Source organism: Plecotus auritus (assembly GCF_963455305.1).
Source record: "Plecotus auritus genome assembly, chromosome: 5".
NCBI lineage: Eukaryota > Metazoa > Chordata > Mammalia > Chiroptera > Vespertilionidae > Plecotus > Plecotus auritus.
The window spans coordinates 82,053,684-82,067,874 of record NC_137776.1 but is presented as its reverse complement, the minus strand read 5'-3'; the positions used below and the strand labels follow the sequence as shown (position 1 = coordinate 82,067,874).

Here is a 14,191-nt window from a genome sequence, read left to right as displayed (position 1 = left end):
CCGAGGATATTTTTTCCATTGATTTTTAGAGGGAGTGGAAAGGAAGGGGAGAGACAGAGAGAGAAACATTGATTGGTTGCCTCCTGCACTCACTGCAATTGGGGCCCGGGTTCAAGCCTACAACCAAGGTACTTGCCCTTGACCAGAATTGAACCCACGATCCTTCAGTTCATGGGCTGACATTCTGACCAATGAGCCAAACTGGCTGGGATGGAGTCATTTCCTTTTAAGACTGAATAATATTCTATTGTAAGGAAATACCACACTTTATTTTCCTATTCTTGGCTTTTTTACTTTTTGTCTGTTATGAACAACACTGCTCTGAACAATGGTATACAAGTATTTGCCGGAGTCCTTGTTTTTACTTCTTTGGGGTGTATACCTACAAGTGGAATTGTTGGAATTTACTTTTTCTTATTTTGAAATAATTTTAGTTTTAATGAAAAGTTACAAAAATTGCAGAGTTTGGGTTATATCCTTCATTTAGTTTCCTCTAATGGTAACACATTACAAAACCATTGTACAATTATCAAAACTAAGAAATTAACCTTGGGACCATAGTATTATCTAAACCACAAACTTTATATGGACTTCACCAGATTTTCCAGTAATATCCTTTCTATGTTCCAGGATCCAATCCAGGATCTCACATTGCATTTTAACTGTCAGGTCTCCTTAGCTCCTCCAATCTGTGACAGTGCTTCAGTCTTTCATTGCCATCTAGACCTTGACATTTTGAAAGAATATAAGTCAGTTTTTTTTAACTGTCCCTCAATTTGGATTTGGCTGATGTATTCTCATGATTAGTGTGAGAGTTACACATATTTGCAATAATACCACAGAAGTGATTATGCCCTTTCCAGTGTATCAGATCAGGGGTGCATCTTATCACAGTCATGTTAACCTTGATCACTTGATTAAGGTAGTAACTATATCAAGTTGTAGTAACTATAATGTTACTGTTTGTCTTTAAATTGGGGAAATACTCTGAGACTGTGCAAATATCCTGGTTCTCCTACTAATCCTATCTAATAAAAGAGTAATATGCAAATTGACCATCACTCCAACACACAAAGATGGCTGCCCCCATGTGGTCAAAGATGGCTGCCCCCATGCGGACACAAGATGGCCACCATAAGATGGCCAGCAGGGGAGGGCAGTTGGGAGGGATCAGGCCTGCAAGGGAGGGCAGTTGGGGGTGATCAAGCCTGCAGGGGAAGGCAATTAGGGGTGACCAGACTGGCAGAGGAGGGAAGTTGGGGGCAACTGGGCCTGCAAGGAAGGGCCGTTGGGGGATACCCAGGCCTGCAGGGGAGAGCAGTTGGGGGGGACCAGGCCTGCAGGGGAGGGCAGTTAGGCATCAATGAGGCTGGCAGGGGAGTGGTTAGGAGGTGATCAGGCTGGCAGGCAGAAGCGGTTAGGGGCAATCAGGAAGGCAGGCAGGCGAGCATTTGGGAGCCAGCAGTCCTGGATTGTGAGAGGGATGTCCCAGATTGGAGAGGGTGCAGGCTGGGCTGAGGGACACTCCCCCTCCTCCCCCCCCCCCCCCCCGTGCACGAATTTCGTGCACCGGGCCTCTAGTCCTATCTAATAAAAGAGTAATATGCAAATTAACCATCACTCCGCTACACCCACAAGCCATGCCCACAAGCCACGCCCACCAGCCAATCAGGAACAAATATGCAAATAAACCCAACCAAGATGGCTATGGCCACAGAGAGCAGGAGAGAGGCTTGGGTTTTTCTGGCAATGGAGGAAGCCAAGCTTTCCGCCTGCCCTTGCCGGCCTAGGCCTCCACTCAAGGCTACAAAGTTTCATGATAGAAGATACATAAACCCAAACAGAAATGGCAGCAGCCATGGAGCTGGAAAGAGCAGGAGTCTAGGGTTGCCCCCGGTGATGGAGGAAGCCAAACTTTCCGCACACCCTGGCCTGCCCAGGCCAAGTTTCAATTGTAGAAGATAAATAAACCCCAGATACCAGGGCCTCCGCTTGGGTCGCCAGGGGGCGTGGCCGGCCTGCAAACCACCACAGGCCCCTCACTCAGGCTCCCTCACGCCCCAAGGGAACCCCCACCCTGATCCGGGACACCCTTCAGGGCAAACCAGCTGGCCCCCACCCATGCACCAGGCCTCTATCCTATCTAATAAAAGAGTAATATGCAGATTGACCATCACTCCCAACACACAAGATGGCTGCCCCCATGTGGTCAAATATCCTGCCCCCATGTGGACACAAGATGGCCACCACAAGATGGCCAGCAGGGGAGGGCAGTTGGGAGGGACCAGGCCTGCAAGGGAGGGCAGTTGGGGGCGATCAAGCCTGCAGGGGTGGGCAGTTAGGGGTGACCAAGCTGGCAGAGGACGGAAGTTGGGGGCAACCAGGCCTGCAGGGAAAGGCAGTTGGGAGGGACCCAGGCCTGCAGGGGAGAGCAGTTGGGGGGGGACCAGGCCTGCAAGGCAGGGCAGTTAGGGGTGACCAGGCCTGCAGGGGAGGGCATTTGGGGGGGACCCAGGCCTGCAGGGGAGAGCAGTTGTGGGGGGACAAGGCCTTCAGGGGAGGGCAGTTAGGGGTGGCCAGGCCTGCAGGGGAGGGCAGTTAGGGGCAAACAGGCTGGCAGGGGAGCAGTTAGGCATCAATCAGGCTGGCAGGGGAGTGGTTAAGGGGTGATAAGGCTGGCAGGCACAAGCGGTTAGGGGCAATCAGGAAGGCAGGCGGGCGAGCAGTTGGGAGCCAGCAGTCCTGGATTGTGATAGGGATGTCCCAATCTAAATGGGCAGTCAGACATCCCTCGAGGGGTCCCAGATTGGAGAGGGTGCAGGCTGGGCTGAGGGACACACACCCCCGTGCACGAATTTCGTGCACCGGGCCTCTAGTTTTATATAATAAAAGGCTAATATGCAAATCAACTGAACAGAGGAACGATTAGTCGCTATGATGTGCACTGACCACCAGGGGGCAGATGCTCAATGCAGGAGCTGCCCCCTGGTGGTCTGTGCACTCCTATAGGGGGAGCACTGCGGTGGTGGCCAGAACCTCTCCCTCCTCTGCTGCAGCGCTAAGGATGTCCGACTGACAGCTTAGGCCTACGCCCTGCAGGCCTACGCCTTCAGTCGGACATCCCCCGAGGGCTCCCGGACTGCGAGAGGGTGCAGGCTGGGCTGAGGGACTGCCCCCCCACCCTGAATGCACGAATTTTGTGCACCAGGCCTTTAGTTTATTTAAATTTATCTAAATTTTTTATGATCCTCACCCTGGGATATGGTTTTTATTGATTTTAGAGAAAGGAAGAAGAGAGAGAGAGAAAAACATTGATATGAGAAACATTGAGAGGTTGCCTTCCATATATACCCTAACCAGAGATTAAACCCGGTATGTGCTCTGACTGGGAACCAAACCCCCCAACCTTTTGGTGTACTGGACGATGCTCTAACCAACTGAGCCACCCAGCCAGGGCTTGCCCGTTTATTTTTACCATGTATCAACTGTAGCAACTATTTTGCCTATAGCAACTATTACTGTAGTGCTCTAATGGTGATTTTCTTTTCCCTCATCATGATTTCTTTTTAATGCGTCAAAAGCAAAGAAACCCATTTCTTTTCTTATTGTGGTTTTTATAGAAAAGCCTTTGAGAAATAATTGATCTTAGACTGTGTTGACAACTGGCACCTTTTTGTTAGTGATAATTCTAAAGATTTTGATGCCACTTTGTTACAAGTGAATACTTTTTCCTGAAAAAACAAACAAACAAACAAAAACAAAGGTAGGACAATTAAATACAGTCTAACTATTTTCCCAGTGAATTATGTAATATTCCAGAGACCAGATTAGCAGTATGAAGTTATTGAGAAAAGTATGTTCATTATTTTCCGTCAGGTGTCACCATTTAGTAATTTGCTTTTTGTTGAGATCATGGAGGGTTTCATTCTTCATTACTTAAAAGGAGACAGGCCTTGGAGCTGCCCCATACATTTGGTTCCTCCTGGCTTTTCAGAGATGAGACTGGTTATAATGGCTCTGTGGGACCCTTCAGTGGTCACTCAGCAGGTGACCCTCACACCGGTGACTCCATTGTCCCGGCTCTCAGGGAGGCCCGGGATGCAGAAGGTCAGTTGGCAGATGTGCATGATGCCCTACAGGTACCAGTTGCTGCATTTGGGGGAACGTATTAAGACACATTTCCTGTTTTCTAGGAGCTCAGAATTTGATATAGAAGAGTGATAAGACAGATACGTAATCAACGGAAATGTATAAAAGTATAGTTAAGTCAGTGAAGGCAGGAAGCTACCTCGGAGCTGTGCCAGGTGGAGGGTGTGCTGGGTTAACAGGAGGGTGGGGGGGAGCTGTGCTTTAAAGGGGAAGAAGGAGAGTGGGGGGGGTCAAGCCTCAGGGGCATGAATGCTGACACGTTGGAAGGAAACCCAAGGTCACTTTACTTTATGCAGAAGGGCAGTTTCCATCTGCCATCCAGCTCCTCCTCTGTTGGAGACTCTCAGCCCAGAGAGCAGACTGGAGCCAGCATTGTCACACAGTCTTGAGAGGAGCCAGTGTGAACTTGACCTCATGTTCCAGTGTGAACTTGACCTCATGGCCCGCTGGGCCACCCCACTCTGTCCCTTTAGCTCACAAAAGCCACAGAATTTCCCTAATCAAAGATGCTTTTAATTGGGAAACAGGTATCAATAATTCTACAGATTTCTAAGGAGCAAAAAATCCCTAGAAATTACCAACCCCCCACCCCCATGGAAAATTTTTAACTGAGGTGTGTATAATTACATAGCTATCTTTTGTGCCCATGCTAGTTTCAAGTTAAGCAACAATTGATCCACATAAATTGCATATATATCTCTTCTTTGCCTTCATTCGAAGAAAATAAAATGTCTAGATTCTTCTGTTTTTGGAAAACAAAAAAGCTTTGTTTTTATTTTTTGCATTGGACCAATTTTTAAAACCATATGTGCACTGAGGAGAAAAAGTTCCAAAATGTTGGAAATAATGTGGTCTGTTTGAGGTATACTTTAAATGTAGTATAAATTGGATTTTTATCTTTATATTGGGAAACATATTAGTAGGTTCTCAATCATTTTTATGACATTTTGTAAACCATTAGAAATTCTCTAGCTTCAGGGTGTTTTTTTTTCTTTATTTTTTTGTGGATTTCTTCCCCCCCCCCCCCCATAAAGGAAACTCATGTCCTCCTTGGAGATTTAATAACCGCTCTGAAGTAATGTCTCACATTTAATAACATTCTCATTACTTTTACAAACTGTACTCCAGTAAATTTACTGATTGATATACAAGGAAGTAACTCAGATCAGATGGTTCTCAATAAATTAACAAGAAGGAACCTAACATTCAGAGGGGGAATAATGAATCACAAAATGCCTGACTCCTAAAATTAAGTAACCTTCAATAAATATAAATGCATAAGATTATAATGGCTCTGCATTTTGTATTTTCCAAGTACTTAGCACAGCCTTGTAAATAAGCAGGGCCTGCAAAGGGCAGGGAGAGACTGCTGATGTGTGAGTGGCTAACTGGTGGCACACGTGGCAGCCTTACCTCACCCTGCTTCCAGTGTAAGGATCAGTTATGTAGTTTTTTCTGGGCCACAAAATGAATATGGTGTGACATTATGCTCATTGTCAGAAAAGGTCTAATACAGATAGAAACTCAGTCTGGGATTTTTTTTAGGTTGGCAAGTTTTAAGAGAGTGATTGAAAGACTGGTGTTTACCTTGGATTTTGTTTGGTCTTTGTCTTAAGAACCCAATAGCATCTTTTAATATCATCACTTTCCTTTCTGTGTAAAGCCAGTAAGTTGTTGAAGGGTCTAGATTTGAATTTGCTCAGCCACTTTGTAGCTGCAGTTGTAACCGCCTCTAGACCTCAGAATCCTCCTGGATACATGGGAAACCTGAGAACTGATGCATGTCAAGCAATGAGCACGGTGCCTGGCCCAGCCAGGCTTCATCCACATGTACTAAACCTACAGTATGTGCTGAGGGAAGCAAATGGTATTTCCGTAGCTCCAAGCCTGTGGCATTCTGTGGGTTCTGTTCCTCACCAGGAATATGAGCAGAAGAAGAGGGTTAGTGTTGGGGGGAGGAGAACTGAGCAAGCTAACAAGGGGCGCAACTCCACAGAGGAGGTGAGTGAAGTCTGGCGCACCTGCACCTAGGGCACCAGGGAGGGCCTGGGGCTGAGACTCTGACTTGGCCACCCTGAGTAGTTCATGCACACCATCTGTGTGGCAGGATACAAAGAATGGTGAGAGGTGCTGGTTCAATCCCGTCCTCTGAGCATATGGGAGTCAGAACCAAAGACGAGAGCCAGCGTGGCCTCCAAACAAGGGGCCTCGCCCGCAACAGGCTCAGTGCCTCCTTTTATTACACAATGAACAGAACGTCCACTTTTCTCCTCCTGAAGTGAAATATGTACTGTAAATAATATGCCTTGCCTGCGTCTACAATTTCAAAAAAGGATTCTCTAACTCTAATATAAGAAAGAAATGAAAGCAAAATAATTTACAATAAGGTAATACGTATTTCAGTGTGCATGCAGTCAAGAAACACTAATGTGTGCCCAAGAACTGCAGAGAAGACACATGACATTCACTCCTTTCCCCAGAAATAAGTTTGTATCTAAGAGAAATAAAACACACAGCCAAATCTCATCAGCTCTTTGCTTATAATCATGTGAAAGAGGAGCTAAATAAAAAGTTCCTATGTAAATACCCACATCCATACACAGTTGACATTAATGGGGTGGCTGCAAATACAGACTGATTTGGGCATGGCATACTGGACATTCAAATCCTCCAAGTGAAGTTGACTTTGTACTGTCATTTTTTTCTGAAACAATACGGCTTATTGGTGGTGTTCCAAATAAAAACAGAGTACAAGCATCCCTAATTTACATGGCAGTTGTGTGCCAAGCAAATTCAGTGTCCTAGGTCAGTGGTCGGCAAACCGCGGCTCGCGAGCCACATGCAGCTCGCGAGCCGCAGTTTGCCGCTCTGTTGACTAATGAGTTTGCCGACCACTGTCATATACTACCCTTTACCTCCTTGCACACAATATGCCACAATTGCCTAATCCGCACAGCTTCCAACTGCACGGTAACATTTAGTCTAGTCCAGTGGTCAGCAAACTCATTAGTCAACAGAGCGGCAAACCGCGGCTCGCAGCCTGCATGTGGCTCATGAGCCGCGGTTTGCCAACCACTGTCCTAGGTGTACCGGTTAATAATGGTGGATTTTGTAATCAAAGAAAACACGGTAATTTCAAGAAAAACATCAAAAGTGCTTTATTCAAAGTAATGTCCATCGCTAGCTACACATTTCCCCATCTCTCAGGTAATTTGTGGATACCGTCCCAATAGAACTTTTCTTGTTTTGAGGCAAACCATTCAGAGACCCAATTTTCCACTTCTTTCTATGTTTGAAGTGCTGCTCAGAAAGTGCATGTGCCATTGATCGGAACAAGTGTTAATCTGAAAGAATAAGGTCTGGTGAATACGGCGGGTGGGTTAATACTTCCCAGGCAAGATCTTTTAGCGTATCTTTAACTGGTTTTGAAGTGTGTTATGGAGCGTCATCATGAAGCAAAATTACTTTGCCGTGTTTTCTGGCACATTCTGGTCGTTTCATGACCAAAGCGTAGTTCAAATTGATTATTTGTTGTAAGTAGCAATCACTATTAATGGTTTCACCTGGTTTTAGAAGCTCATAATACACCACACCTTCCTGATCCCACCAAATGCAGATCACTGTCTTCTTTCCGAAGCAATTTGGCCTTGCAGTCCATGTTGATGGTTGACCTGGATCAACCCATGATTTTGTGCATTTAGGATTCTCAAAATAAATCCATTTTTCATCGCCAGTCACAATTTGATGCAAAAAATATTTTCTTTTATGCCACTGAAGCAACATTTTATTGATGGCTTTTTGGTTTTCCATTTGTCTTTCGTTCAGTTGATGTGGCACCCATTTTCCTTCCTTTAAAATCTTTCCCATTGCTTGTAAATGATCAGAAATTGTTTGCTGAGCAATGTTTAATCTTTCTGCAAGTTGTTTTTGAGTTTGACACGAATCTTCATCCAATAATGCTTGTAATTGTTGGTCTTCAAACTTTTTTGGTTGACCTGGATATTCTTTGTCTTTCACATCAAAATCATCACTTTTAAAGCATTTAAACCAGCATTCACAAGTATCTTGAGATGGAGCATGTTCACCATAAGCTTCCCCAAGTATACAATAACTTTTTCTTCAAAATAATGAATTAAAACTTCCCGTAAATGCTCTTTTTTTTTTTTTGGCACCAAATTCGACATTTTTAAGTGTAAAAATATCTATGATGTTAACACCTTCAGCAAATTTGACATATGAAGTTTTGAAGCTTGCTGTCAATACAACAAAATAGCATACATATCAAATCACATATATCTCAACATATGTGTAACTCCATCTATTGAAAAAAATCCGCATTATTAACTGGAACACCTAGAATATTACAGCTGTGCCAGAGTCAGGGCTATGAATCCACAGGAAAAGCCTGCAGGGCAGGTGAGAGCTGTGCAGGGAGTGGACGCTCTGCCTTGCTCATGGCTGTCATGCACATCACCAGGTGTCTGGCATCCTGGTCTCACCTTCCCATTAAGGGTGGCACCCCCAGGCTTCGTGAGAACTGAAAATGCTTCCACAAATGCCCAGAATTCCCCCTTCACACCATAACCTTAAATGGAAACAAGAATTAAGCTAAAAACTCATTAGAGGGGTGAGTTTAGCTGCCTTGAAGAATGGACCCTTTAAGATCTGAGAATCACCAGCTACCGGGTTTCTCTGGCCACCCTTTCTTCTCAAAACAAAGCCCTCTTTGGAGTAAACACTGGCCTTACCTTGCTTTTCTGAATCCACATTGTCTTTATAAAAATAGAGTCTTCATTGTTGTGCTAATGATTACTCCTGAAACCATATCAAATCCCCTGATTTTCTGGCAGCATTAGTTCTGTCACCATCACTCATCTCCTGTGACTTTAAGGCCTTATTGTAATTTTCCTGTGCTTACCTGTCTATCCTAACCAGTGTCTTTTAACTCAGACAGGTTTGACCTGGGTGATTTGGGGGCTGCAATATGATGGAGGGTAGTAAACCATTATTTCTTGGTGCGATATTGGGGGTTGAAGTCACTGTAATAACCTCCATGCCTCCTGGTTATGACATGCCAGCTCTTCATTCCAAGTGGGATTCGAGATGCAGAGCCATCACTGGGTCTGCCTCTCAGATCTCACCGCCTCTGGTAAGGCCATGGCCAACATGCCACCCATCCCAGGGCCTCCAGGAGCCCCTCCAAAGTCCTGGAGTCCCATCTCAAAGGGTCCAGGATAGCCCTGGTCATCTGTCTTTTAAAACATTCCACATGAACCTGTTAGGCAGCCAGGCAGGCGCTGACTCAGTTTCCTTATCTGTACCTGTTAATGCCTTGCCTACACATCGAGATGGTTTTGGGTGGGCCCAAGAAATATCCCACTAGCTCAATGGTTTATTGTTTCCTACTGATAGTTTACTTAGGAGATTCTGATGGCCAAGGAAGGGCAGAACAAGTATCTTGTTACTTGTGCAAGTGCAATTTGGTACCATAAAAAGCCTAACACCTCACCTAGCACAGAAGGTTTTTTTTAAAGTGTGTGAGACTGAGGTTTTGTCTTTTCTTTTTTAGCTGACATCACAGCATCCATATGCTGAAGTTTTCATCGGCCGGCCACACGTCTGGACTGTTGACCTTGACAATCAGAAGGAAGTGGAGGACGCAGTGAAAGCAATTCTAAGTCAGAAGGTTGTCTCTTTTATTTCATTCCCCCTCTGCTCCCCCATATTTGTAATGTGAACTGAAAAGTGTGGGAAGTATCACAGGCCCTTTGAGTAATGAGAACATTTCCGTGTCAGCTTAACTCTGAAATCAGAAAACAGCCAAGCCATAGGACGTGGCCTGGGGACCTCATGGGTGTTCTGTGAAGTGGAAACAGAGCTGGTGTCCACATGTGTGTGGTTCTGCAAACCCTGTGACAGGACTCCTGGGTCCCAGACACAGAAATAGGAGCTTGAATTATAGGACTTGCTTAGTGACCTAATTATAAAGCTCTCACAAAGACCCGAAAAAATGGGCTTGCTCTTCTACAAAAACAGTGAGGATAAGGAATATTTAAGGAAATACTGGGACATGTTTTGATATAGCATCTATTTATTTGGCTTTTCTACCTAAACATTTTCTAGAATTTTATATAAGTAACTAACATCTCTGGACTCTCTTGATCAATTCAACAGACATTTATTAAGTCCCTACTGCACACTCAGTGCCCTGTGAGCCACTCTAGGGGATGCCCACTTCCATGAATATGGTTGAGGCTGGCTGCCTGCCTGTAGGAAGCTTCTACCACGTAGGAAAGGGTTAAGTTACCTTCTCTCCCCAGGACTGTCTTGGACTCTGTCAGGTGTACCCTTCCCCTGCACTCAACCTTTCAGAGCACTTTTTCCTGTTGTAATTTTTTAAGAGAAGCTTTATGGGCATGGTTGAGAAAGACTGTAATCAGACAGCTGGGGTTTGGGTCCCAGCTCTACCACGTACAGCAGCACCCCCTCAGGCACTTATTTAGCCTTTGAGTCTCAGTTTCCTCATCTTTGTTGTAGGTTGATATTATGTACTTTATAGTACAGTTGTGAAGATTTAGTGAATATAAAGAGCTTAAGTGCAGTCTACCACCTGGTATATGGTTGGTTAATATTATTAACTCAATATTAGTGTCTATACTAATAAGAGAGAAATATGGTAATTGACCATCACTCTGCAATGCCCACAGCCAATCAGGAGGGAATATGCAAATTAGCAGGACAAAGATGGCAGTGGCCACGGAGCCAGCTGGAGCGGGCAGGAGGCTTGGGTCGCCCCCAGCAATGGAGGAAGCCAAGCTTCCCGCCCGCCTGGGCTGGCTGCCGAAGGAGGGGCCTGTGGGCGGCAGCCACAGAGCAGGCCAGAGCTAGTGAGAGGCTTGGGTCGCCCGGCCGGCTGCCTAGGGAGGGTCCTGGAAATGGCCCTCCGCCTGAAAACAGCCCTCAGCCCCTTACCCAGGCTGGCCACGCCCCCATGGGGTGAGAGTCCCCGCTGGGGGGTATGGCCAGCCTGCAAACAACCATCAGCCCCTCACCCAGGCTGGCCAGGCACCCCAGCGGGGACCCCCACCCTGAAGGGGGTGTGGCCAGCCTGAAAATGGCCCTCAGCCCCTTACCCAGGGTGGCCAGGCCCCCCAGTGAGGACCCTCACCCCATGGGGGTGTGGCTGGCCAGCAAACTGCCCCAGCCCCTCGCCCAGGCCAGCACCATCCCCAGTGGGAACCCCCACCCCAATGGGAGCATGGCTGGCCTGCAAACCACCACAGGCCCCTTGCCCAGGCTGCCCTGCCCCCCAAGGGAACCCTCACCCTGATCTGGGACACCCTTCAGGGCAAACCAGCCAGCCTGCACCCGTGCACCAGGCCTCTATCTATACTGATAAAAGGGTAATATGCTAATTATACTGGGAGACCTTCCAGGAGACCTTCCGAACGTTCTTCTGGACAAAACCATGGTGGCAGGGCTGAGGTAGAGGCAGTTAAGGGCCAAGAGGGGAGGGCAGTTGTGGGTGATCAGGCCAGGATGGGACGGCAGTTGTGGGTGATCAGTCTGGTGGGGGGGGGCAGTTGGGGGTGAGCAGGCCAGCAGGCAGAGTGGTTAGGGGCACTCAGGCAGGCAGGCAGGTGAGCAGTTAGGAGCCAGCAGTCCTGGATTGCGAGAGGGATGTCTGACTGCTGGTTTAGGCCCGATCCACAAGGATCAGGCCTAAGCCGGCAGTCGGACATCCCCCAAGGGGTCCCAGATTGGAGAGGGTGCAGGCCGGGCTGAGGGACACCACCCCCTGTGCACAAATTTCATGCACCGGGCCACTATAGTTACATATATAATAATATACTGTCCTTATCTTTGTCATTGATAGTCTGGATTTCCACTAGACTCTAAGAAATATGAAAGCAGTGACTATATCTGTCTCACTTTTATATTCTCAAAACCCAGCACAGTGATTTACCTGATGGATGGAGAGAGGGAGGAATAGATGTTTGCAGAGTATGTTCTGTGCCCAAAATAGCATGTAAATGATTGAGGAGTGTAAGTGTAGAGAGACTTCTGGAAAGTGCAGCACATCAAAAGCCTCAACAGAAAGGCATGCACATGGGGATGGAAGGGCTTCCTTCTTTCTTGAGTCTCCAGGTAACTTAGTAAATTCGTTTTCTGGGACTACCATACAAAGAACCACAAACTCAGTGGCTTAAACCACAGAAATTTATTTCTTCACAATTTTAGAGGCTAGATGTTGGCACGTCCATGGTCCCTTCAGAGCCCCAGTAGAGGACCCTTCCTTGTGTCTTCCACCTTCTGGTGGCTCAGGTGTTCCTTGACTTCAGCTGCTGCACTTGAACCTCTATCTTGGTCATCACATGGCGGTCTCCCTGTGTGTGTGTGCATGTGTGTGTGTGTGTCTTCTCTACTTCTTAAAAGGACATCAGTCATATGGATTAGGGCCCATCAAATCCAGGTTTGACCTCAACTTGATTACATCTACAAAGACCCTGTTTCCAAATAAGATCACATTCATGGGTACTGAGAGGTAGGACTTCATCATATATTTTCGGGAACTTCATACAACCCACATACTTATTTAAGTGCACATCTCCTTTAAGAGGAGTAATTTAAAAGATAATATAGAGGCAGAAAATCTTGGATCATCGAGTCCTTCTTTTGTCAGACAAAAGTCGAAGGGGAATGAATGTCTGCTACATAAGGCACTAGGCGTGGGCACTGAGTTCCATCTGCTCACTCCTACATGAGGCTAGCCCTGTTCACTCCATGAAACTTCAGTGCTCCACGTTGTAGAACCCTGATCAGCCTTTTTCATCTTATTTCAACCTATGTAGGCCACTTAAAGGAAAACAAGTAATTATAATAGTAGCTGATACAGAGAGAACCTCTTTCTACACATGTAGAGTCTTTCTGCATACCTTTATGAGCTTGTCCCCTTCCCACAGGTGTCACATGATTGATCAGACTGCCTCCTCCACCCCAGCAAAGCCCCTCTATGTCTCTGGCTACCCTCAAAGTCTGGCTTCTTAGCCTAGAGATTGCAAGGCTTTCGTGGAAATCCAGTGAACCTCTTCCCAGCCTTGTCTCCAGATTCCATGATCCTGGGCTTGACCCTCCTGCTGTTTCTTTGTTGTCTAATCTCACATTACTCAGTATGATGAGGATATCTTCCACATCTTGTCCTGCTAGAATTGTAGCTGACCTTAAAAGCCCAACATGAGTATAAGTCGGCTTCAGCCTTCCAGCCTCCCAGGACCCTCTACGTGAACTCTTTGTGGCACTATATTCACTCTGGTTTTTCACCACATGTCAGTCTCACCTACAAAAGTAGAACAATGCTTTTGTCACTGTGGTGGAGCCTTATACCACTTATCACAGGCTTTTCTCAGAGCAGTGGGCATGCATTCATTCAGCAGATGTTTGAGTGCATGTTGAGTCCACACAGGTGCCATACTGCTCGGCACTGAGAGCAGCCATCGATGCTTCCCCCGGGGCTTACCTTCTAGAAGGGAATCTCCCCACCATTTGCTGAATGCCTACTCAGTGCTGTGCACTGAACTAATGCTTTACTCCCTTCTCCCCCTATATAATCTTCACCACAGCTTTGAAGAGGTAGGTTTTTCTCATCACTGTTTTACACATGAAACCCCGAGGCTCAGAGATGGAAGGTAATTGGCTCAGGGTCCCACAGTTAGTAAAGAGCAGGGAGTGTGTGAACCCAGGACTCTTGACTGCCAAGGTCATAGTCGTAGTCTCTCACAATGCTGACAAAGGCATCGGCACTGAGTGTGAGTCCGAGAAACTGGGTGTTGCCTGTTTGTATCTCCCTCTTTTGTGATACCATGTTCTGTGTCTGCAGATCGAGCCGTACATGCCGTATGAGTTCACATGTGAGGGGGTGCTGCAGAGAATCAACGCCTTCATTGAGAAGCAGGTGAGGCTCTCCGGAAGTCCGTCTGTCTCCGTGTCCTGCTTCTTATTACCCAGGAGGCTTCTCACGAATGGTTAAGGGCGCACCATGTTT

At 46.5% G+C, this 14,191-nt stretch overlaps 1 protein-coding gene across 3 annotated transcripts in view; it reads left to right on the top strand.

The window, feature by feature from the left end:
- Positions 1-14,191, top strand: part of MGAT5 (alpha-1,6-mannosylglycoprotein 6-beta-N-acetylglucosaminyltransferase) — a 409,267-nt gene that overhangs the window by 374,179 nt on the left and 20,897 nt on the right. For all 3 annotated transcript variants that reach the window (XM_080670056.1, XM_080670057.1, XM_080670058.1), the window contains 2 exons: positions 9,719-9,835; positions 14,027-14,101. In XM_080670056.1, coding sequence (XP_080526182.1) covers positions 9,719-9,835; positions 14,027-14,101 — 192 coding nt within the window. The remainder of the gene's footprint in view (positions 1-9,718; positions 9,836-14,026; positions 14,102-14,191) is intronic.